We start from the raw sequence: 26,292 nt of genomic DNA, 5'->3' as shown, positions 1-26,292 counted from the left end.
ATTTCGGTTGTTCCAGTGTGATACATGTACCTTTGTGAACTTATCATTTCTGAGAACGCATGCTGTTACTGCATGAGTACCTGTAAATATCACATTAATGCGATAAATGATGTCCGTCAACCTCAATGCATTTGGCAATTCGTGCAATGACATTCCTCTCAACATCGAGTAGTTCGCCTTCCGTAATGTTCGCACATGCATTGACAATGTGCTGACACATGTTGTCAGGCAGTCAGGCATTGTCGGTGGATCACGATAGCAAATATCCTTCAACTTTCCCCACAGAAAGAAATTTGGAGACATCAGATCCTGTGAACGTGCGGGCTATGGTATGGTGCTTTGATGACCAATCCACCTGTCATGAAATATGCTATTCAATACCGCTTCAACCGCACGCGAGCTATGTGCCGGACATCCATCATGTTGGAAGTACCTCGCCATTCTGTCATGCAGTGAAACATCTTGTAGTAACATTGGTAGAACATTACGTAGGAAATCAGCATACATTGCACCATGTAGATTGCCATCGATAAAATGGGGGCCAATTATCCTTCCTACATTAACCCGCCAAGGTCGCTGATGTTCCACTTGTCGCAGCCATCGTGGATTTTCCCTTGCCCAATAGTGCATATTGTGCCAGTTTACGTTACAGCTGTTGGTGAATGACGCTTTGTCGCTAAATAGAACGCATGAAAAAAATCTGTCACCGTCCCGCAATTTCTCTTGTGCTCAGTGGCAGAACTGTACACAACATTCAAAGTCGTTGCCGTGCAATTCTTGGCGCACAGAAATATGGTACGGGTGCAATCGATGTTGATCTAGCATTCTCAACACCGATGTTTTTCAGATTCCTGATTCTCACGCAATTTGTCCGCTACTGATGTGCAGATTAGCCACGACAGCAGCTAAAACACCTACTTGGGCACCATCATTTGTTGCAGGTTGTGGTTGACATTTCACATGTGGTTGAACACTTCCTGTTTTCTTAAATAACGTAACTATCCGGCAAACAGTCTGGCCACTTGGATGACGTCGTCCAGGATACCGAGCAGCATACATAGCACACGTCCGTTGGGCATTTTGATCACAATAGCCATACATCAACACGATATCGACATTTTCCGCAGGTGGTAAACAGTCCATTTTAACACAGGTAATGTATCATGAAGCAAATACCGTCCACACTGGCGGAATGTTACATGATACCACGTACTTATACGTTTGTGACTGTTGCAGCGCCATCTATCACAAAGCGATAAAAGTGGTCCAACTACAACATTCATATTTCTTTACGTAGTACACCAATATGTAATAAAAAAATGGGGGTTCCTATTTAAAAAAACACAGTTGATATCCGTTTGACCTATGGCAGCGCCATCTAGCGAGCCAACCATAGAGCCATCTGGTTTCCCCCTTCAAGCTAGACGAGTTTTGTTCTTTGTAGTTCTTTCCTTTGATGCTTATTTCGTGAGATATTTGGCCCGCTCACTATCAGTGGATCACCCTGTATACACCCTGTATGTAAAAGTGCTTGTGTATGTATCATTGTCACCACCTGATCTGTTAAATTATGAAATGTAACTAAATGACAAAGTAATTGGTTGTCAGATTAGACTATAGGATACATTGTTAATTAAGTGTAACTCCTGCAGACATTCAGTATTACAAAAGTGGAGGTCAACTGTGGGCTAAAAGTTTGTGCAACATATCGACATAGAAGGTGTATACGGTAAGCTGTGACTGACTGGTGGTTTTTGAGAAGTATTGTATTAGGCCAGCAGGCAGATGTAGGCATGTGTAGATTCTTTCATGATTATTTGCAGAATATGAGAGACTATAATAGTAGATCCATAGGTCATACAGCAAATGTGTAGTTCTACTAGGTCGGATAAGGTAATATTTCGAAAATTATTCAATTTTATTTTCCTTTTCATACTTAATTTTGTATGTGTAATGGTTCACACTCTGCAAGAGAATTTTATATGTATAACATACAGCTAAGAACTCCTTATACAAGTGTAAAGACAAGCTTGTTTCAGCACGTTTGTGTACATGTGTTGACATTTTCCTGTGACACAAATAATCTGAAGATTGTCTTAAAGCTAGTGAAACCATTTATTAACAAGTATGGCTGTGCCATCATCATTGAAGTTTATTTAATGTTCTGTGGTATAATTTGTAATGAGAGCTTTTACAAGAAATGTGAGTTGAATCTTTTGACTTAGACAGCAGCAAATGTGTTTAGTTGTCACGCGTTGATTTTAATTTTAAACCCACATAGTGAGTTTCTTCTGGAGCTCTACATAATGGTTGAAAGTATTACAGCTGAGGGTAAATGCTTGCTGAAAGAAAAGAATTTGTTGCAGGAAACATTGAACACAAGTTGAATTGAAGGAAGATGCAGTTTTAAAACCCTGGTCATTATTATGGTTGGTGCAGGGTTGATGTGTGTTGTCTTTTAGGGAAATGTCTGTTTTGTCTTATTCTTTTATAGCTACCACATGTGCTTTCCATTATCGACATGGCTGAGAAAGTTATTAGATTTTTATTAAGTGAGAGTGCTCACTAAAACAAACATGCAAAAACAGGGTATAGTTTTGTTAAATATGTAAGTAGACTAAGAAGGTTCTTAATTTTTATTACTAATTTCTTGCCTTCAGGTAAATGGGATTAATCGGCCACTTAGAGATCAAGTGACCTGTGTCATATTGCAGCTGAGTTGGTACATTATGTATTACTTGGTGTGTAAATGTCAATCAGTCATAAAAGGAAAATTATAGTAATTTGAACCCTCTTTTGTTTTAAGGAGTAACAAATATTTATTGTAAGGTATATTCTCATATATAATACTACATAAACAGGAACATTTCAAATAAAAGATAAGCAGATGTAAACTCACAAATGTAACACTGGCATTAAACTATATATTAATATCTAATTTTACAATCCATTCTGTCACAGCTGGGGATAATTTGAGGAGGTTCACCAAGTCATCTTGATTGACCCATTTTTGGCAATCCTGAGCAAAATGGAAGATTGTCTAGTGCTCCACTCCAGTCAATTTGGGATGTAGTCAGTGTATCCCATTTAAACAGTAAATCTGCACTTCTGTCAAAACCTGTACATATTCTTTTGGCAGTTTTCAAGACTTCACGCATCAAGGCAATGCCATTAGATTTATTAGCCTTGTTAATAAGATTACGAATAGTTGTGGGACTGCGTTGCTCCGAACATTTGTCCACTCAGGGTCTCCAGGTTGTTATATGCATATGGTAATACAAATACGTTCCCTATCCACGGTGGGATTCAATTATTTCCCTCCTTTTCATATAGTCATGTTCTGCAGCTTATTTCATTCATTGCATTTGGCTACAAGTCTGGCTGCAACAGTGGTCATGTTTGTGAGTTGTGGTTGTGTGAATGTGTGTGTGCTTTCTACTTCAGGAGCAGGCTGAAAGCTAAAATGTATAACTGTCTTTTTGTTGTGCCTCTTTGAGACTAAGCGTCTCCTCCATATGGTGAGTAGCAATCTGTCTTTTTCTAATATTATTGTTATTTCACCCTGCGCTCTCCATTGTTTGAATTTGCATTTGCTATTAGTTTTTTTTTTTTTTTTTTTTTTAAACTGATCTCTAACATTTCTGAACTTAACATGCGGATTGTCCAAGAACAAATCTGCTAACCATCTGTGTCTTTGAAACTTCCTGGCAGGTTAAAACTGTGTGCCAGACCGAGACTTGAACTCGGGACCATCGTCTTCCATGGGCAAGTGCTCTATCATCTAAACTTTCCAAGCACGACTTACGCCCCATCCTCACAGCCCTACTTCTGCCAGTACCTCATCTCGTACCTTCCAAGCTTCACAGAAGCTCTCCTGTCAACCTCGCAGAACTAGCACTCCTGGAAGAAAGGATAGTGCGGAGACATGGCTTAGCCACAGCCTGGGGGATGTTTCTGGAAAGAGATTTTCAGTTTGCAGCCGAGTGTGCGCTGATATGAAACTTCCTGGCAGATTAAAACTGTGTACAGGACCAAGACTCGAAATTGGGACCTTTGCCTTTCGCGGGCAAGTGCTCTACCATCTGAGCTTCCCAAGCACGACTCACACCCCGTCCTCACAGCCCTACTTCTGCCAGTATGTCACCACCTACGTTCCAATCCTCACAGAAGCTCTTCTGCGAACCTTGCAGAACTAGCACTCCTGGAAGAAAGGATATTGCGGAGACATGGCTTAGCCACAGCCTGGGGGATGTTTTCAGGAAAGGATGGGGTTCGAGTTGTGCTTGGGAAGCTCATATGGTAGAGCACTTGCCCGCGAAGGGTAAAGGTCCTGAGTTGGAGTCTCGGTCCAGCACACTCCTCTGCCGAGTGAAAATCTCATTCTGGATCTGTGTCTTTAATAGATTCCCTGTTGTATTTGGCTTTACTATAAATTTTTATTGCACACAAATTCATACTGCACTGTCATTTTTGTAGTATTGTAAGATAAGTCAAGTTGGGTGTTGTGTGTGCATTCCTTATCTTTACTGCTGTGTGTATTATATTCACATTTGCTGTAAAATTTGTTCCTTGTGCAGTCTCATTGATCTTTTCTTTCTGTAGTTCCCAAGAAATAAAATCTGGAATCATACAATGCTAATGATAATTTTTGACACGTGTAAGACTTCATGTCATGTTTAGAACCCTAGAAGTGCAGTGGTTTTTACTTTATTGCTGATTGTATTCCACTTAGACATATCTGGGTTTGTGCCCTAGAGGCCTTTCAGTGTTTTGGGACAAGAAGGCACATTTTTTTTCTGTGGAGGAACTGTTGCTGAGTGATGTATCTACTCTTGTAATTGAAACTTTATGACATTCTGATTTTTTGACTTACTGCTTTCTTGGTGTAACAGTCAATCAGCTGGAAGACTTACTGAAGGTGTAACCAATGCCCATGGTTTTACGGTGTAACCGATGCCCATGGAGAAGGAAACTCTGGGAACCAGAACAATTAGCATATACAGCTAGAGAATATCTTCTGCTTTAAACAGTAACAAAATCTTGATTTACTGAACTTATGAATCTGAAACGGTGACAATGAGTAATGTTTGGGCCAAGTAATTTAAAATTATTAGAATGTTACAATGCAAATGAATTATTGGTAAAATTGTTAAGATTGTATGATGTTAATAGAGGAGCATTCAAATTGAAGTATGTAAAAAAGAAACAATTGGTTCCAAAGTGATATGGAGCAGAAGTTAGATGACAGTACAGTACACCACACGAATTTTGTCACTGGTGCAATTCAGAGAGAGGTGGTAGTAAAAGATGTTATTTGACTTTTCCGAGATTTTCTTTATGCATGCCAGGTCCACATAAATTGTTAAACAACAAGTAAAACAGACCCTTGGACACACTCCAATCTAGTTACCTTTCGAAGGAAATATTGTTCTTCCTTCATGAAATTTTTTTTGCCTCCAAAGACACACATTAAATATTTCATAACATTTTTCAGATCTAAATATTGATGTAATATATAACGTCCTTCATTTTTTTATCTAAATTGTGAAATATTGATACAATGTTGTCCTTGTGTTGACAGTTTTAATTATTTTGTTTTTGGGTGTTTTGGTTATGCTAACTGTGCACAACTTGTACACAGGGGAGAGCTAATAATATTGGTTCCACATAGTTTTATATCAGTTATACTTGTTTTACATGTTGGTGGTCATTTTCAAAATTATAGTCTGATTATGTAATTTCCTTTGCAGATCTAATTGAAATGCTGCAAAACAACAATACAAAATTAACAGAAAAGAATGTTTTAAAGCTGGTGATATTTCGTCCTGAAAAAGGGAATTTGGTCAAATGAATCTAATGTACTAGATCTGTGCAACTGAGGGTAGGTGCTCCTGTTGCTTCATAGAAAAGAAATGGGTCATTAGTTTTTGTTTAGAGCAGGATAATTTTAGTACCAAAGGAAAGCAATTTTATGGGGAAACAGTGGCGTTGGAGTAAGGTTGTTTATCGTTACATAGCCTTGCACAGTTGAGGAGTATATTGTATATTTGCAGAGGAATGTACTTCATAAAATCTAGTAATTTAATGATACTTTTATTACAACGATTGTACAGACGTGAAACTTTAGTGGAAAGCCAAATGTGTACCCACCCTGACAAAAAAGAAGTCTCTCTCAAAATATACTGCCATTTTTTCTTCAGGTGATTTTATGTTTGTTAGAGTTGGTCATGTTATTTTGTTGATGAGAGTATTGACATTTATTTAGTTTTATTCTCAATTTTGACCTTAGAAGAAGGAAACTAGAGAGCTTTTCATCTACAGGAAATTACTTCTCTCTCGGTAATGCTTGTAAGCTTCTGACAGGGAGAAAAAAAGTGTAACACAATATTATCCTATAGTTATCAAAGCTGAAATTGTAAACAGATGAAATCAAAGTTCTCACCACATGAAATTGTTGTTCTTGCCACATGTTCATCTGACAGTGTGAGCAAAACAAGAAAAATATGACAGAATATTACATTTTCTTATTTAATAGTTTTTAGAAGACATAGAGTGAGAAGGTTAAGGTAAATTTGCAAAGTTGATTTAGGGAATGATAATTTTGACTCAGTGTTGGTTCATACATCAGACACTAATTATGTTATGAAATATAATAAAGAAAACTGATTACCACTGACAAGGAGACCACCCTGCAGTCAGATTTTTGTAATTTTTTGTGTTTATGGTACATGAGTTCAGAACTCAGATATCAATATTCCAAATCAGTTTGATGCAACTCTAAAAATTTTTTGAAAAAAATCAACTTTGAAGTTTTCTGAGGAACAGTACTTCGCTAAAATGAAAGCAATTTCCACAACGGGCAGCGTAGATCACTTGGTAGCGTTGAAGAGTGGTAACCAGGTAATCAGTGAGATGCTGGTTTGAATCTTGCTATGGTTCCCCCTGTCCCCCTTCACATACAGAATATGTGCATAATTTAATATAAAATTCATCAGATTTATGCTAATTAGCACATACCTAACAATTATTTATATGAAAAATGTGCGTCATCTTGTTTCTAATTACATATTGCACACAGAATTCCAGTTTTCATTGCAAATATAAACTCTTATTAGTATGATGTAAAAACAGTGTTTAAAAAAGTTGTGAATTTGTTGATAATCATATTAAAATCATTGATAATTAAGAAGTTGTATTTGCAGTTAACTTTGGAATTTTGCAAGTGATATGTAATTAGAAACAAGAAGACATGCGTATTTCATTAAAATAATGGTTAGATCTGTTTTAATTAGCACATATTTCCTGTATTTAGATTTAAATGATGTAGGTATTCAAACTGAATGGCGAAAATAAAATGGTATAAGAATGACAAAAGAGAGATTCAAACCAGTGATCCACTGATTATGTGATTTTCATTGTCCATTGTTACCAAGTGAGCCATATTGTTTGTCATGAAAATCGCTTTCTTTCAGTCGATTTGCTCGAGAATTTTTTGGAGTTTCATCAATGCTTTGTGATACTGATATTTGCATACTATAAATATAAAAATTGCAAAAGTTTAATTGCCTCTTTGTAAGCATTTGAAGAGTTTTGGGGGGGGGGGGGGGGGGGGGCGGCAGACAAATAATTTTGACTGTCGTACTGACCAAACCATTTTTAGTCCTTGCCACAATCTCAAGGAAGTTGATTTCATTCAAGGCTCCGTTCAGTTTTCATGGAGTAAAATGTCCTTACAAGGAATGTAAAAATGATTTACAAATGTGTGCTACTTGAATAATTAAAGGTACGTTTTAGATAGGTGTATGCATACAACAATGCAGTTAGATTAACAAATTCTTTAGTGAATTATCAGGTTACTGTGCAGCTTCCAGCTGATTATTGCAGTCTTAACACTTCCCTTGATAACCTGCTATCGATATTCTGTAATAGTAACACTTCAGTTGTCATATTTTTTTTGCTCTAAATAACTGAATTTGCAAGATGGAAGTTAGTAGAGAAATTACGAATTCACAAATGCCGCCCCATTTGTTATGAAGTTGTTCAGTGCTGTCACACATTGCTATAGTCTGCTTGTTCTTACACTCTTCCCTCACATTTCCATATCTCTCAGACATTTAGCCGCATCTCCTTTCTCCTTCTCCAACCACTTAGGATTCTAGTACCATCTCTTCTGTTCCCTCATATTTCTCTTGTTGTCTTTGACTTCTCCTCCTCATTTTCTTAGCATCTCTTCTCACCTTTTCTGTTCACTTTCTCTTCTTTCACAACCTCCTTACCCCTCTGCCACTCTTCTGTTTTTTGCTTATTTTCTGCTTCTCCTTTTTGTTCCCTGTTGCCCACTCACTGAATCTGTATCCTATTGTCATAGTTTTGGATTGTTAAAATATCGTTTATTACTTCATAACTTGCAGTAGGAATTAAGAAGCGACGGAGAAAACGCGGCAGTAAGGCAGTGATGGAAGTGAAAGTGATGAAAATGAAGGAATGAGTAGTGGCAGTGAACGTGAAAGGAACGTGAAAAAAAAGAAAAAATCTGCTGTGCTTTCGGATTCAGATGATGATGGTGGTGATACAAAGAAAGTTACAAAGGCATCAAAGGCTGGCTTATCTGACTCAGAAGATGAAGGTGTGAGCAAAAAGGACAAGAAGGGAGAAGATATCTCTGATTCTGAGGACGACTCAAAGAAGGTGAGTGTAACTTCTCATTTGCATTATCACATTAATATTCATGCTGTTCCTTTTTTTGGTTTCATTTTGTAACTTGTTTTGATTTGTAGAAGGACTGTCACATTAATTTCATTCACTCTTACGTGGACTTCGGAAATTTGCTGTTCATGTGTCCTTTCTTGGACATGGTGTTAAATTTTTTACATTTGTTACATTTTGTTATATTCAAGCTTCAGATGCCTATGGATTCTGTTAGATTCTGCTAGAGTCAAATAATTTCAACAAACTTCTACCTTTAAAATGAATACACACTTCCTCAGAAGCAAGCGAAAGACAGTCTTGTCTCTTGAAAACTGATGCAGGGAGAGAGCTAAATTTTGCCCTGTCATAGTAGGTTGCTGGAGCATAACTTAACAGAATTCCAGTACTAAATTTTCAGTGATTAATGTAACTTCTAAAACACTCCCAATTTTAAGGGGCTATTGTGCAATTCATAATTTCCTCCTCTTGCCGCATGTGTATATTTTACAGTTTAGGGAAATATTTTGTATAAATGCGCATTCTTCCTTGTCCAAAGCAGTAGAGGTAAATATTAGATATTTTTGTTTTGGTGACTTTGCATGCATCTTTCACTGTCTTCAAAAATTTTTGCTCTAAATGACGTGCATTACACATAGAAATCTCTAATTGAAATACAAGTGGGATAAATATTTTAGATATCTGTATACAGTATGCTGCACATGTAGTGAAATCAGAATTTTACTGTCTTATTAAGTACAAACATAAATAACTGATTTAATGTTTGGAAGATTGGTCAATATAAGTAATATAATTGACATACATTCAGTACACTGGAAAATCTAGAATTATCTTAATGTAAGCCATCAGTCCAAGTTTGTTACACTTCTCTACAAAAAATAGATTTATCATAATTTAAACATTCTGAAGCTCTCTACTTGCAGCGAATACATTTTCAAGCATAGAATTGCCAGTTATTTAAAAAGTCGTGTTTGACACTTTGTTTAGAACTGCATGCACTATTTTTGTACTTTTTGGTGTTCTGTTTGTATTTGACGTATGGTTGTGCACAGTGTTTATTAATTGCAGTTTTGTCAGACACGCCAGATTCTATCGTATTACTGAAGTCCATTATATTACTTACACACCCTTTCTTGTGGTTATGTTTTGTCAGTATATATGTTTGTTCAGAAATATGGAAGTTTTTCCACTTCTGATTCTCACATCATCATCATTGTCTTTCAAGGAACTTATTTGGTCTTCAAAAAGTTTGATGTCTCTGTTCAGCAACTTGACAATTCAGTTTTTAGAGTTCACTATGTTTATCATGCATCAGGGCTATTTCATGCCAGGTGGTTCAATTTCAGAAATAGTTCCTGCATGACTATCGTGAATTTTGATGAACTTTTGTGTGAACATTTGCGCAAGTTCCCAATGAATGTTGTTAAAATTTAACTATCGCCAATTTAATACTTGCAGAAATATGGTCATTTGTTTGACCCCATAGTGCAGCTATCAACTGTGTACCCGTGAGTTTTCGACAACTTTGAGACATAATATCTCGATAATATTTTCTTGAAATAAATAAAACTACATTATCTTGCACAACAAGCAAAATCGGCTGAAAAAATGTGAAGTTTAGTTTTTTATATCTCCAGAAGTAGTTGCAGGATACACCTGAAACTTTGCATGTAATAACTTACCAGTTAAAGGTCCTAGAATATGAAATTTCATCCTCCTACTGCTTTCCAGTGGTGTACAAATTGGAGGGAAAAAATAACAATTTTTCTAAAAATGCCAAAAATGGCTGTTTTTACCCGGTTTTACAAAAAATAGTCTTCTGCAAACTCCTTTAAACCACTTTCATTAGAAAGACCATGTTCTAAAACTCCTAAAAAATTATATTTGGTTATGCAGCTCAACTAAATTGTTTTCGTAAAAAAGTGAAATGGAATATGGAGTCCAAAAAAAAGAATAAATTTCTCTTTTTTGTGGTTCTAATAACTTGAGGTAATCACATTTTAAAAAGTGTAATTTTTTGGGTTCTGTTTTATCAGAATTTTTTCCCAAACGATCCCATCATTGACATCATCTGGCCAGCCGTATACATTTCCTGCTGACATTTTACAGCAAGTTAATGAAACAAGTGAAAATTTCAGGTAGCTTGAAGTAAACATAAGCTTAGGATCACTAAAGAGACCCCATCTAGCTTTAACATCTGACACATATCATAAATCTTGGGATCCTGTGTAAAGAAACACCTTACCAGGGTTGGGGATGTATGGTAAAGAAATTCACCCATGGCTGCTGTTGCACAGCTATTGGTCGTGGCCTCTATGGCGATGGAGATGCTGGTTTTCTCACTTTAAAGGGAACCAGCAGTGGTTCAGTAACCATGCACCATACCAACACATTTATACAACTTTTCATTTGTACACCAATGTTCCTCATTAACCACAAACTATGCTGGCACAGAATGATTAGCACACTGGGCTCGCATTCGGCAGGATGAAGGTTCAACCTACGCCCAGCCATCCTTATTTAGGTTTTCCTTGAGGTCCCTAAATCGCTTCAGGCAAATGCTGGGATGGTTTCTTTGAAAGGCACAAGCAATTTCGTTCCCCGTCCTTCCCTAATCTGATGGACCAATGACCTTGCTGTTTGGCTCTCTCACCCCAAACCAACCATACGACCAACCAATCTATTCCAAAAAATGCCAAGAAGATTGCTATGAACTTCATCAAAATTAATACAGTGTGACAATGATGCAATCCTGCGTTGTTTATACGGTGAGTGCTCCAAATGTTATGCAACAGATTTACTACCATGATCCCCACCACCTCTGTAATGCACAGTAAAATTATGAAGTGTACAAACAGTTTGATTCTGTAGTTAGTGCAAAGTAACAGACTGAAATAAGTCGCAAAGAGTTGTGATGAAGGACACCCGCTTTTTGAAGTTTTTCGAGGTATTCAGTCTTTATCTCACTTCCTAGTCATAAAGACGTTTTATTGACTTCCCTAGAAAGTACTGAACAATTGCAGAATGTAATAAAAGATGCCAGATTTGAGTTCCTGTGGAATGTGGGTCTATTTTCAATGCACTCTCACCTTCTTGTCATTTTTTGGGGCCTTATATGGTCCCATTACTAAAACAAATATAGTTTTTAGGTGGTTTAGAACACAGTCATTCAAATGAAAATGGTTTAAAAGAGTTTGCTGAAGACGTGGACCAAAAATTACCATTTATGAAAAATCATTGACTTTGCCTTCAATTTGTAAATTGTTGGAAAGAGCAGGAGAAGGAAATTTTATGTTGTAAGATCTCGTATTGGTACGTTGTTATGTGCAAAGTTTCAGGTTTATCCTGCAATTATGTCTGGCGATAAAAAAAGCTAAATTTCACATTTTTTCAAGCATCTCTCTCTCTCTCTCTCTCTCTCTCTCTCTTCTTCTTCTTCCTTTTTTTTTTTTTTCTTTTTTCTCCCCCCCCCTCCCCCCCCCCCACTTAGTTTCAAGTTTTCTTTGCTTTTTTTAATGCCTTGTATACTCTCTTTGCAAAACCAGATATAGGTTTGTAAGTGGTTTAGAACATGGTCTTTCTAACAAAAATAGTTCAGAAGAGTTTGTAGACGATTCTTTTTTGTAAAAGTGGACAATAATAGCCATTTTTAGTAAAAATCATCAACTTTGATCTCAATTTGTAAACCATTGGAAAGCAGCAGGAGAATCAAATTTTGTATTCTGAGGCATTGTTATTGGTCTAAGGCATTGTATTGGTAAGTTATTGTGTGCAAAGCTTCAGGTGTACAACTCATAGAATGTTTCAGATTCTTCTGAACTATGTTACAAGCTTTTGGGCTTATGACACACAAATATTTTTATTTATTAAAGACCAAGAAAAAGAAAATTACGTCAGATTCAGAAGATGATGAAGACAGGGAAGAAAAGGAAGACAAAACAAAAGAAAGTGGTGACGAGAATGAAGATGCAGAAAATGCCAAACCAGAGGAGAACCCAGTTGTGCCAGATGTTTCTGACAGTGACTCTGATCAGGGAGTTAACAAGGATGATGGAGACCCTGAGTAAGTATAATATGGTTGCAGAGGCTTACTAATTAAATCACAAGAACTGGGAGCGTATTACATCTTCCTTTGTTGTTATAAGAAGAGCTCATTAAAATATGTCAAAAAAACTTTTATGTTTTAAGAAATTATATATGATTGTGTTACAGTTGATCACATGGGCTCAGATTGTGGAATGGGGCAGTACCCCTAGCATCATGTGTCTTAATTAAAATGCCATTAGCAGACCCACAGGCTGTAGTTAGGTTCATAGGACTGTGACCTCATACCATGTTATCTCCACGTCATCACCATGTACAACATGCTGTTGCCCTGCCCACACCAAAGCAAGCTTTTATCTGATACAATGTTCCTATACTCCACTTTTCCTCCCATTCCTATCTTCTAATCCTTCCTTTCACTCTTCCTTCCTCCTCACCTGTTCTATACTTTGATGAAAATAACTTTGTGATTAACTTTTCAATGAGCAGACTGTTAGGAGCCAGCTGCTTGACTTTTTAAATTGGATCCGTAGACCAAGCATTTAACAAATTATGACTTTTTCTAAAGTAGCATTCTTGGTCCGTCTTACAGTAAATTACAATTGGTGTTTACACCATTTATGCTATTTGTATTTGTTCATGTAATATTTCTTTTTTGTACAGTAAATACATTACTATTTGTCTTACACTTTAATTGTGTTGCAGACACAGTCATTAATACTATGGTAACAGTTTTCTAACAAACAAGTGTTGACAGTGACAGGTTATTTGAAAATATTTTATTGTTTATCTCTCGAAGGTAGTTTTTCTAGAATTTTTGGCTCTGCATGTGATGGCATTTTGTATTTAATGGATGTATGGGCTCATGAAAGGGGTCCCCTTTCCTTGTGTCATGGTTGTGTTGTCTCTTGTTATCTTGAGTATCGGGAGCATGTTTGAATTTTCTCCAACACAAGACTTACAGATTATGTGTGAGGTTCGTAAGGGCTTCAAATGCCGGTCTACATGAATCTCTCCATGTAAGTTTTAATGTCATCCGTATTAAAGTTTGAATATTCTGTTAATGTTTGTTTTGGAGGTTCCTTCCCATAAAACTATGCCATAACTTAGTGGTGAATGGATTAGTGTGTAGTGTATCATTTTCATAATATTTGTGCCTTTATAGGTAGCTGGGTTCGTACAGTACATATAGGTTGCAACTGATCCGATATGTTCAGCCCACATCACATTTTCATGGATTATTATTCCAAGGAATTTAGGGTATTTGAAGTTTTCTGCTATGCTTTTATCTATGCAAATATTGCTGCCCTCACTGTGAAGTTGTTTAGTTTGAAATGTAGGCATTCTGTTTTTGTAATGTTATGCAAATTTGGTTCATTAGATCTCTCAGCGTTATTTACTTCTAAGTTTTGTGTTATATGTATGACTAACTATTTTGCCTTAATTAGTGATATTTGGGATGTGATTTATGAGTAAAATGAAAAGCAGTGGCCCAAGAATTGATCTGTGTTTGCAGAGAAGCGCAGAGTTATCACTTCAGATCTTATTTTCTCTTATATTGTTTCTGTGATTTATTTATTTTGTCTTCCGTTTGTCAGGTATGACAGGATCCACACTCCTGCATTCCTTCTTAAACTATATATGCCTAACATTTCTGTTAAAATTTTGTGGTCTTTTAGTTATTTTTTGAGCACCTGCAGTGTTGCACATTCTGTAGGTTCATGCAGAGCCCTGTCGCGCCTAGCTGGCTGCACGCGAGCAGCACTGCCACCTCACCATTGTAATCTGACAATCACAAAATTATTTTAATCGAAAGTACAGTGCAACCACAACAGTTCTCTACCCCTTTTGGTCTGCAGCTATGAGACAGTAGTTTTGTGTTCATGTATATGTGTTTGTGAACAATTGAAAAAGAATGCCAGTTCACAAGCTGACCTACCATGCCCAGACTGTTGTTTATGTGCCTATCTGCTGCTCATTGACTCTGCCACAGGAAAAAACTTGTCTTCTGATTCCGTTGCTTGTATTCTATTCAGTCTTTTGAATATTGTGTGCTATTTTGTTTCCAGGAAGAGTGGTTTTACACATTACATTATATTCAATTATGACTGTTAAAAAATTTCTCAGATATTCATAATTCTTGTTTGTGTCTGAGGGGTCATTTCAATGGGTAACTAAATGGGTGACAGCATAAGATCAAAAATGATTAAAATCAGTTTTCGGATAATTTAAATTCTCATACCTTTTGCAATGTAGACTCACAGAGACACTAATTAATCTTTAATGATTTGACATATTAAATGTGCCATGTACTGTGAGAAATTCAACGCGATATTGCTCCATGTTGTTGTGACACCAGTAATTGGTTCTGCATTACATTTAACACCAAACTCAGTACATATATTTCCATCCTCTGAAACAGTCTGCAACTGACATATGTGCTCTGTTGCAGGATATTTAACCTAGTACTCACCAATTGCATCCAAAACATTACTATATCTAAAAAAGCAACCAAATATGTCCTTACAAACATTTTTCTTGCCTTGTGACATACTAGTAGAGTATATCCATAGAACACAAGACATAATGAAGTTTGGTCATAAGTCTGAATCTCTCTCTGTTTTCAGTGGCTTCAATGCATTGTCGGATTTTGACCTAATGCTTGCACGCAAAAAAGAAATGAGCAAAAGACGGAAGAGAAAAGATATTGACTTGATAAATGACAATGATGAATACATTGCCCAACTTATATCTGATATGAGATACGCCGCTGAGGTAAAATATTTGTCATGAGCATTTGATCTTAAGCATGCATGTTTATTAGAAAATGTTTTTATCCATTGTTTATTATGCTGCATTAGTTAAGTCATGATTACAACGTTGAATTCCATAATTAGAAAAAAGACTATTTTGCTTGTTTTTGCTGTAAATACACTGAGACTCTATATAAATAAATTCAAACTGATAATTTATTGATAATGGTTAGTGAAGGTGGGAAGGCAGATCCAAAGTTTAAAGGGACCTGTCAGCCAGAATTGGTGCTATTTCGTGGCCTGTTAAAGATGATCTGGGACTAAGGAAGCCAGATGTTTATAAGATTGCGTTCCACTGTGGTAAAACATACATTGGTCAAAGTATTTCTGCTTTTGAGGACACGGACACCACGCATGGTTACTGCACGAAAAATTCATGCTAGCGGAACATGTCTTATTCAAGGGATACACTTTGAAATAGGATGAGAGACAGGTAGTTGCTACCACTTCCTGTTACTGGGATTGTGTTCTGGAAGAAACTATTTAAATTTGGTTGATTGATAATCTTCAGTGGGAACAAGGGCTATCCTTAAAACAAGTTATGGAACCCTATGCTCACCTGCTTTAAAATACTACATTCTTTGATTCAGTTGGCAGAAGATTTAGATGACAAGTTACAGCAGCGATACTCTATCTTTGTTTGCCTCACTGTTGGCAGCAGTGCTCATATCCTTTGCAATGAGGACAGCACTCGTGGCACTTGGGACATGTACCAGGTACTATCGGGTGGTCTTTAAAGAGGCACTGGCTCCGGCATGGCCTCAGTTCAGAGAGACTCAGCAGCAGCAGCAGTGTGTCACATGAAGATGAAGGCCAGTTGGAATGTAAAATATTGTCTCAGCTTGACAAAGATCCATTTACAAGCCCAAAAATAATATGTTAAGGTTTGCTGATCTGCTGTAATTCTGTCAAAGATAATAAACAACGTGGAAGATGAGATGAATTTAAAAGATTGTGTCTTGAAAAATAGGTTATAAGATGAATATCAACAGAAGTAAGACCAAACTAATGGAATGTAGTTGAATTAAATGAGATGCTGTTGCTTAGGAAGTAAGACACTACAAGTAGGTAGATGATGTGTACCATTTGGGCAGCAAAATAACCTGACCATGACAGAAGTAGAGTGAGTATACTCTTAAGAAGTCATTGCTGAAGTTATTTGTCTGGAGTTTAGCCTTGTGTGGAAGGAAACATGGATGGTGAACATTTCGATCAAGAAGAGAATAAAAGCATTTGAAATATACTACAGAATAATGGGTCAGAGATTTAAGTCTTTTGTTTTGCACTGCAGTAAAGTGTAGGAGAATTACTTTACTACAAATGATGTATTTTATTTAACAAACACACATTTTAATCTTCTTTAAAGTAATTTTGTATTATATATATCCGTACAGTTTTGTGAATCCTTACATTTAGAGACCAAATTACTCATTCTATGCAGTACTAACAGTATTTGTAGTTCATTCGTGCACATTTTTGTTAGCTTTTCATATTTTTATGCCATTATTGTAAACATGTTTTCTACATTATTTTCATGAGTGATGTGCACTTTGAATTAACCCCCCCCCCCCCCCTCTCTCTCTCTCTCTCTCTCTCTCTCTCTCTCTCTCGTTTTCTCTTTCTTTCTGATTTCATGGTGTCACTGTATTCAACCAGGACTCTCCCACCTGCATTTCAACAGCTCTTATCATTTCCACACTCATACAGCCTGGTCACCATTGGACAGTGTATCTGTAGTGATGAGAACTCCCTTGCCCAGTACGCTGTAGGTCTCTACCAGGGCCTTTATGGACAGACGCTACCCTCCAACCTAGTCTACAAACAGATTTCCACTGCCATATTCTCGCGTACCCCTAATCCTCCCATCACCCCCCGAGTATCAGCCACAAAGGAGTGCCCTCTCATCACTCATTATCACCATGGACTGCAACAACTGAACCATATCCTTCGCCAGGGCTTTGATTTGGTGTCACCATCCATGGAACTGAGAAAAGTCTTACCCAAGATCCTTCCCACCCTTCCTAAAGTGGTGTTTGGTCACCCACCCAACCTACACATCATACTAGTCCATCTCTGTTACACTCCCTTTCTGTAGGGATTATATCCCTGCAGAAGACCCAGGTGCAAGACCTGCCCTTTCCACCCACCCAGCACTTCCTACTTAAGTCCTCTCACAGTCTTATTCTGCCCCGTCAGAGGCAGGGCAACCTGTGAAGCAGCCATGTCATATACCAACTCTGCTGCAGTCACTGCACAGCTTTTCACATGAGTATGATAACCAATCAGCTGTCTTATCAGAATGAATGGCCACCACCAAACTGTGGCCAAGAAGAAAATTGACCAACCGGTGGCCCAGCATGCAGCTGAGCACAACATGCTCGATTTCAGACTGGTCCATTTATATCCTTCCCTCAGCTTTTCTGAACTACACAGATGGGAGTTACCCTTGTAACACATTCTTCACTCCTGTAACTCTTCTGGCCTCAGTCTACATCAACCCACTGTCACCACACCCTCCCCCCAACAGTTTCCACTTCCTTTGTCCTATCCCCCACTGCCATTGTGTGTCTCCACGTCACCTTCATCATGTGCCGTTCACTCCCCACCAGCTCCAGCACACATGCATCACATGCCTAGACTGTGCATGTCACCCCTCTCTGCTGCATTCCTAGCCAGCAAACCAGCTGCCTCCCCCCAGGGGGTCCACAACTCTTTTGTGGATACGTGCGTAGCGAGCACGGGACCTCGAGCTAATGTGGCCCTCCTTCCTTTCCGGGCTGCATACCCTCCATTTCCGCATCCTTCCCTCTCCCCCATCTTGGCCCCCCCCCCCCGCCCCCTCACCCCTGGCTCTTTCCTTCACTTTCTCCCCCTCTGGGAGTATGGTTTGTGCCTACTTCCGGAGACGGACGCTCGAAACTGTTACAAATTCCTTGCTTTCTACACTTGCAAGTCTTTGTCCTTCCTCTGTCCTTCTCTTTTCCTTCCCTCTTCTCTTTGCCCTTTTCTCCGCTGCGGCATTTGAGACCCCTCTTCTTTCCTTTCCCTTTCTCTTTTTTCCTCCCTGTGCGTGTCTGAAGGCCGACCCACACACTTCCATGCGTAGCCGGTGACGGGGTAATGCGTAATTCCCCGCCCCGGGTAGACAGGTAGGACACGTACGTACCCCCTGGTAACGGCCAGGCCCAGGGAGGGGTGATTACCCGAGCTGATACCTTCCGAAAGTGCCGATTGGTCCCTCCGTCCGTTTGTCAGGAGGTGTGACCTGAGGTGTGAACAACCACCTAAGGCGGGAGTGCCCACAGAGAGGGCCCCCACAAGGGAGGAGCACGCCATTGGAGACGCCGGTAATCATGGGGGATTCTTCCGCAATGGTTTCCTCACCTTCCACCTATGTCTGCTCACAAGCATAAGTTCACTGAGTTTCAGCCACAGACAGTTCTTCCATCGTTGCCACAGTTCCTTGTTGTTTCTCGGTCTGACGAAGGTCACGACTTCTCCACGGTCAACCCTTTCATTATTCAGAAAGGTGTCGACGCAATTGCAGGTCCTGTAAAGTCTTGTTCCAGATTACGGAATGGCACCCTGTTGTTAGAAACAGTCAGTACCCTCCAGGCACAAAAATTGCTGCGTACCTCACTACTACACACCTTCCCTGTCCGGGTGGAACCACACCGTACTTCAAATTCCTCGCGTGGAGTCGTTTATACACGCTCCCTGATGGATTGTATGACGAAGAAATTCAGCACTACCTGTCTGACCAGGTCATAACGGCTGTTCATAGGGTTATGAAAAGGGTTGACACGAACATCATTCCAACCCGCCCTGTCTTCTTGACATTTGACAAAGTTCAACTCCCATCGAAAATCCAAGCAGGCTGTGAGATAATTTCCGTTTACCCTTATGTCCCAAACCCTACGCGTTGCTATCGGTGTCAACGGTTCAATCACACCAGCCAGTCCTGTTCCAATCCGGCCAAATGTGTTACGTGTGGCAAGGGTGCCCATGAGGGTGCTTGTCCACCTCCATCCCCTCGCTGCATCAACTGTATGGGTGACCACGCTGCTTCCTCTCGAGATTGCCCCGTTTTTAAGGACGAAAAGCTCATCCAGGAAATTAGAGTAAAGGAAAAGGTGTCGACCTTTGCTGCTCGAAAATTATTCGCCAGTCGACAGCCCACTGTGCCTCAGACAGGAAAATACAGCACTGTCCTTGCTTCTCCTCGGCCAACAAAGGAGGCGGCCACGCAGACTTGCGACCTCACCTTTAGTTCCACGGTCGTCAGATCGGCCAGCGCAAAGATCGCCCGTTCAACCTCACCACTTTCGCCTGCCCACTCTCTGGCTCACCCTTCGTCGAGTTCTGCTAGATCTCGAGCCCAAAAGTCAGTCACCAAGACTTCGAAAAAAGAGCATACTCGTGAAGAGTTTTTACGTACCGCAACTTCCCAACCATCGGTTCCTCCTTCATCTAAAAATCATACTTCCAAGAAGGCTACAAAGAAACCCAGTTCCTCTCCTTCTCCGCCAAGGCGTGTCTCATCTACAGCACCACCTGGCGGAAATCGCCCTCAGCCATCTTCTGTGTCGCCGAGGCGCACTGCTGGCGGCCGATCAACCGGCCAATCGCTGGTGGCAGGAGCTGCTCTTGACCAACCTATGGATCAGGATCTTCTGCCTTCGGCTGAATGCCATTCCATGCTGTCAGTCGCAAGCTCTGAGCAGTCGTTGAGTTGACAGCGACCTTGGTCACATTCCTCCATTTTCTGTTCACCCTATGTCCATTATCCACTGGAATATCCGCGGTATTCGAGCCAATCGGGATGAATTGTCGATCCTCTTACGATCCTACTCGCCGGTCATCTTCTGTCTTCAGGAAACAAAGCTGTGACCTCATGACCGCTTTGTTCTCCCTCATTTTCAGTCTGTCCGATATGACCTCCCCTCTGTTGAAGGCACTCCAGCACATGGAGGACTCATGATTCTTCTCCATGAAACTCTCCATTATCACCCAATCCATTTAAACACTTCCTTCCAAGCTGTCGCCGTCCGTCTTTCCCTTTCCGGATACACGTTCTCTCTTTGTACTGTATACATTCCATCGTCCACATCAATGGCACGAGCTGATCTCTTTCACCTTCTTGGTCAGCTTCCACCCCCCTATTTGCTGGTTGGGGACTTTAATGCCCACCACCCGCTTTGGGGATCTCCACATCCTTGTCCACGTGGCTCACTATTGCTAGACATCTTCCACCAAGCGGATCTAGTTTGCTTCAACACTGGGGTCCCTATATTTTTGTCTGCCTCCACGACAAATTTATCTCATTTGGACCTTGCAGTCGGTACTGTTCCGCTAGCTCGGCGCTTCGAATGGTTCGCCCTTGATGATACACACTCGAGTGACCACTTTCCATGTGTCCTTAGACTGCAGCCTCAACTGCCATACATGCGCCCGCGACGCTGGAAGTTTGCCCAAACTGATTGGACACTTTTTTCGTCTCTAGCGACATTCGATGACCGTCACTTTCCCAGCGTCGACGATGAGGTCACACATATTACCAACGTTATTCTTACAGCTGCGGAACATTCAATACCACGCACCTCCGAATTGCCCCGGCGCCCCCCAGTTCCTTGGTGGAACGAGGCATGCCGTGATGCAATACATGAGCGGCGACATGCTCTCCGCGTTTTCCGCCACCATCCTACTTTGGCCAACTGTATCCGCTATAAGCAGTTCCGAGCGCAATGCCGTCGTGTCATCCGCGATAGCAAGAAGGCAAGCTGGAAATTCTTTATTAGCTCATTTAACACCTTCACTCCCTCCTCGGAAGTTTGGAGTCGGCTTCGACGTTTCTCAGGTGCGCCTAGTTTCTCCCCGGTCTCTGGGCTGACTGTCGCGCATGACACATTAGTGGACCCCGTCGCAATTTCTAACTCGTTGGGTCAGCACTTTGCTGAGATTTCGAGCTCTTCAAATTACCCGCCAGCGTTTCTCCCGAAGAAACGTGCAGCGGAAGTGCGAACTCTTGCTTTCTCCTCTCAAAATCGCGAAAGCTACAATACTGTTTTCTCCATGCGGGAACTCCAACATGCACTCTCTTCTTCTCACTCCTCTGCCCCAGGACCGGATAGTATCCATGTCCAAATGTTGCTGCATTTATCAACCCATAGTCTGCGTTACCTCCTTCGCCTTTATAATCGAATTTGGACCGACAGTACTTTTCCCAGACGATGGCGGGAAGCTATCGTCGTTCCTGTTCCGAAACCTGGAAAGGACAAACATCTCCCCTCTAGCTATCGCCCCATTTCTCTCACGAGTAGTGTCTGTAAGGTTTTGGAGCGTATGGTGAATTACCGTTTTGCGTGGTGGCTGGAATCCCGCAGTCTTTTAACACCTGCCCAATGCGGATTCCGAAAGCATCGTTCGGCAGTTGACCATCTTGTAGCTCTCTCCACTTATATCATGAACAATTTTCTCCGGAAACGCCAAACAGTAGCAATATTTTTTGATCTGGAGAGAGCATACGATACCTGTTTTCGAGGTCGGCTGCCCCTTTTTCTTCGCGAATTTATGGCATAGCGCACATTTAGGGTGCGGGTGAACACTACTTTCTCCCGTGAAAACGGGGTACCCCAGGGCTCCGTGCTGAGTGTTGTACTGTTTGCCATTGCCATCAATCCAATTATGGATTGTCTCCTTCCTGATGTCTCGGGCTCCCTCTTTGTGGACGATTTTGCGATCTACTACAGCTCTCAACGGACCAGCCTTCTTGAACGACGTCTTCAAGGATGTCTCGATCGCCTCCACTCTTGGAGCATCGAAACCGGCTTCCGTTTTTCTCCCAGTAAGACCGTTTGTGTTAATTTTTGGCGACGTACGGAGTTTCTTCCACCCTCCTTACATCTAGGTCCTGTCAACCTTCCGTTTTCAAACGTCGCTAAATTCTTGGGTCTTATGTTTGACAGAAAACTGTGCTGGTCCTCCCACGTTTCCTATCTTTCGGCTCGCTGTCTGCGATCCCTTAACACCCTCCGTGTCCTGAATGGTACCTCCTGGGGAGCGGACCGAGTGGTCCTTCTCCACCTCTATCGCGCCTTAGTGCGCTCGAAATTGGACTATGGAAGCATAGTCCACTCCTCTGCTCGGCCGTCTATTCTTCGGCGTCTCGACTCTATCCACCACCGTGGATTACGTTTAGTGTCTGGAGCTTTTTACACCAGCCCTGTGGAAAGCCTTTATGCTGAGACTGCTGAACCTCCTCTGTCCAATCGGCGAGCTGTCCTTCTGAGTCGTTATGCTAGCCATCTGTCTTCCATGCCTGCTAATCCAGCCCATGATCTTTTTTTCGACGCCTCCTTTGATGTAGGGTATGCAGGCCGCCCCTCCTCCCTACTACCACCGGGAGTCCGCTTCCGTCAACTGCTCCATTCTCCTCCCTTCCGCTTTCCTAAAACCTTCTTGACAACTTTGGGTACAGCACCGCTATGGCTCCGTCCCCGGATCTGCCTGCTCCGTGACCTTTGTCGATTTCCCAAGGATGGTACCCCTTCACTTGTTTATCGTCGGGCATTTGCTGCTCTATGTGCACAAATGACGGACGCCACATTTATTTACACAGACGGCTCGAAAACATCGTTAGGTGTAGGGAGTGCCTATATTGTTGGCGACACCCCAAATCACTTTCGGCTTCCCGACCAGTGTTCGGTTTATACTGCGGAGCTTTACGCTGTTCTCCAGGCTGTCCACTACATCCGCCGCCATCAGCGGATACAATACGTTATCTGCTCAGATTCTCTCAGCTCTCTCCTCAGTCTCCAAGCTCTTTATCCTGTGCACCCTCTGGTCCACCGGATTCAGGACTGCCCGCGCTTGCTCCACCTGGGGGGCGTCTCGGTGGCGTTCCTCTGGCTCCCGGGACACGTTGGTATCTGTGGAAATGAGGCGGCCGATATTGCAGCCAAGGCTGCAGTCTCTCTTCTTCGGCCAGATATTCAATCGATTCCCTTCGCTGATCTACAGAGCGTTTTATGTCGTCGTGTTGTTCATTTATGGCACGCGCATTGGTCGACACTTCCCCATAATAAATTGCGGGACATGAAAACTCTTCCTTGTGCTTGGACCTCTTCCTCCCGAACGCATCATCGGGAGGAGGTAATTTTAACTAGACTCCGGATAGGGCACTGTCTTTTTAGCCATCGACATCTTTTAAGCGGCGATCCTCCCCCACTCTGTCCGCACTGCTCTCAGCTGTGGACGGTAAGACACCTTTTAATTGAGTGCCCCTATTTTAATCCATTACGCTCCCGTCTACAGCTATCGCCTGATATATCGTCGATTTTAGCAGATGACATGCGCTCAGCCGACCGCGTTCTCAAGTTTATTAGTGCCAGTGAAATGACGTCAGTCATTTGAAGCTTTTTTTGGGGACAACCAACCCCTTTCTGCAGTGGATTTTTAAGCCTTCCTTCTGCTTTTAGTTTCTCCAATTTTATGACTTTCGTTCCCATTGCTGCTGGTTTTCAGTTTCGGTTTTTTACTGTTTCCTAAGTCACGGACCGGGCGCTAATGACCATAGCAGTTTTGCGCCCTAACACACACACACACACACACACACACACACACACACACACAAAAAACCCAGCTGCCTGCCTCCAAGGCGCTAGCTACCCAGCCCCAACCCCTCTTCGTGCCTCCCATCTCTCTATCCCACCACCCTCCCCATACAATAACCACCCCAGTCCACATGCAATCCATGTTTGTGGGCGCACGCACAAGATGACGACTCAGTGCTTCTGCTTTTCGGTGAATGGTCTCTTTTACTTCTAAAATATTTGCATTCTGCCAGAACTTTCCTACTGTAATTAACTCAGTGAAAAGTTGTCTTCATGTATCCAAGAACCTGTATTTTAAATCAGTACTCATATTTTATGGGTTTGGGTATATCTGTGATGAAAGAATTGTTGTGCCTGATGCTAGCCACAGAGAGAACGATCTTAGTGTTTTGAAACTGTAAGGAGTGATCAATAAGTTTCTATTCAAGGGCAGGACAGTCCAGAATCAGTATCTCAATGGCGGGAAAAAGGCTGTGAGCATTGAAACAGTCATCACCGATGTAGCAAGTTGGAGGTACCCATTTAGTAAAATACCGCGTCCTGCTGCGGGAAGTAGTCCATAACTATCTGCCGCATATCCCCATCCGACAGGAATCGTTGATCCATCAAGGCCTATTTAAGGGATGGAATTTGTGATAGATAATCTCTTGGGGAGAGATCAGGACTATAGCGTGGGTGCTTGAGTGTCTCCCACTTGAGTTGGCGTAATTTCTATATTACGACATTTGCAATATGGGGATGTGTGTTATCGTGAAGTAGCAGTGCCCTTTCTTGCAATTTTCGTGGACTTTTTACTTTGATTGCATGCTTTAATTTCTCCTGCATTGCGCAGTGCCATTCCCCAGTCATGGAGACACCAGGTACTTTGAAATAAATAAGCAATGGACCCCAGTAATCAAAGAACATGATGAGCATCATGTTTCAGCAGATGGCATGAAACTTGACACACTGTTCCACAAAGGTGGTTTTCAACAGACGTGTTGACCCTATAAATGTTCTCCATTCACCAATGGATGTCCACTGGTGTCTGTCCTTTGGCAGCTGGAAAAGAATAACAGCATGTTCGTCTTGTTGGGATGCATATGGTAATAATATCACCATAGCTCACATTTTTGCATTTACTACACTCGTGTCTGAAAGACACCAATGCCCTATTAACCCATGGTAATATGTTGGTGCTTATGTACCCACATCAAAGTCATTCTACATTGTATATAAACTGCAGCAACATCCTCAAATGGAAACTTTTGATCACCCCTTATAAAAATAAATAACATAACATTCCAGTTACCAAAACTTCTCTTTTACGATTGTTTAAAGATAAGGAATGTGGACATTATATGAGAATGATAATGTTTAAAACTGAAAAATAAATAAATATAAAAACTTCAAAATACAAGCAGTTCTTTAAAAATACCAAGTATTTCTGTTGGGCTTATATGCTGAATTGTCATTTGTTGTGTAATTGTTACATCCCACATCAGATTATCCAGTTGTCATAAAACTTAATGAGAAATAAAAAAAAAATGAATCACAGCTGTAGTCTTTCCCTCCAGTTATTGCTTTACATCAGTGTCAGTTTATTGTATCAAGAGTCAGTGGAAGAACACAAGATTGCATCACTGTCATGACATAACAGTGTTGAGTTGAGTTCGTACCTGTTCTGGGGTGCCATGAGTGACCTCACTTGAACTGTTCTGTCAGTAGATGGAGTTACAATGGCTGTGTCTGCTTCTGTTGGGTGCAGGGTCACATACTATATTGGTGTACTTCCTATTGATTCTGTTAGTAGATGGTTTTTTATAGGCATGGGCTCCACCCCAACGGGAAGGGGCAGGGTAAACTGGTTGGGCTACAAGCAGGAAACCTAAGGGAGAGAGGTACTGTCAGGAGTGGTAATATGTATATGGCTCTTACTGCGCAAATTGAAGTAATGTCCATCGTAAAAACTTCAACATCAAAAAATTTTAGTCCTGGTGGTCTTATCTTTATGGGAAGGTCTAGTGAACAGAATTATATTCAAAACCAATAGTCAGTGGCATCTCCTTTATGTTATGTTAGACGGGAAGCCACAAATTGATTATTTTGGGAAACTGTTCCAAGACATGAACTGGAGT

The 26,292-nt window shown here is 40.8% G+C and overlaps 1 protein-coding gene across 1 annotated transcript in view; it reads left to right on the top strand.

Annotated features, from left to right (window-relative positions):
- The window catches only part of LOC124775184, a 120,112-nt gene that overhangs the window by 49,539 nt on the left and 44,281 nt on the right, over window positions 1–26,292 (top strand). The window contains exons 8-24 of the mRNA XM_047250023.1: window positions 1,653–1,729; window positions 1,884–1,893; window positions 1,998–2,150; window positions 2,661–2,779; window positions 3,140–3,272; window positions 4,733–4,834; window positions 5,173–5,236; window positions 5,349–5,373; window positions 5,582–5,706; window positions 5,751–5,812; window positions 5,866–5,993; window positions 6,054–6,200; window positions 6,290–6,376; window positions 7,661–7,741; window positions 8,499–8,688; window positions 12,579–12,769; window positions 15,378–15,525. Of these exons, the coding sequence (XP_047105979.1) occupies window positions 1,653–1,729; window positions 1,884–1,893; window positions 1,998–2,150; window positions 2,661–2,779; window positions 3,140–3,272; window positions 4,733–4,834; window positions 5,173–5,236; window positions 5,349–5,373; window positions 5,582–5,706; window positions 5,751–5,812; window positions 5,866–5,993; window positions 6,054–6,200; window positions 6,290–6,376; window positions 7,661–7,741; window positions 8,499–8,688; window positions 12,579–12,769; window positions 15,378–15,525 (1,842 nt within the window). The remainder of the gene's footprint in view (window positions 1–1,652; window positions 1,730–1,883; window positions 1,894–1,997; window positions 2,151–2,660; window positions 2,780–3,139; window positions 3,273–4,732; window positions 4,835–5,172; window positions 5,237–5,348; window positions 5,374–5,581; window positions 5,707–5,750; window positions 5,813–5,865; window positions 5,994–6,053; window positions 6,201–6,289; window positions 6,377–7,660; window positions 7,742–8,498; window positions 8,689–12,578; window positions 12,770–15,377; window positions 15,526–26,292) is intronic.

The sequence above is a fragment of the Schistocerca piceifrons genome, chromosome 2 (assembly GCF_021461385.2).
Source record: "Schistocerca piceifrons isolate TAMUIC-IGC-003096 chromosome 2, iqSchPice1.1, whole genome shotgun sequence".
NCBI lineage: Eukaryota > Metazoa > Arthropoda > Insecta > Orthoptera > Acrididae > Schistocerca > Schistocerca piceifrons.
This window is presented reverse-complemented; position numbering and strand designations above follow the sequence as displayed.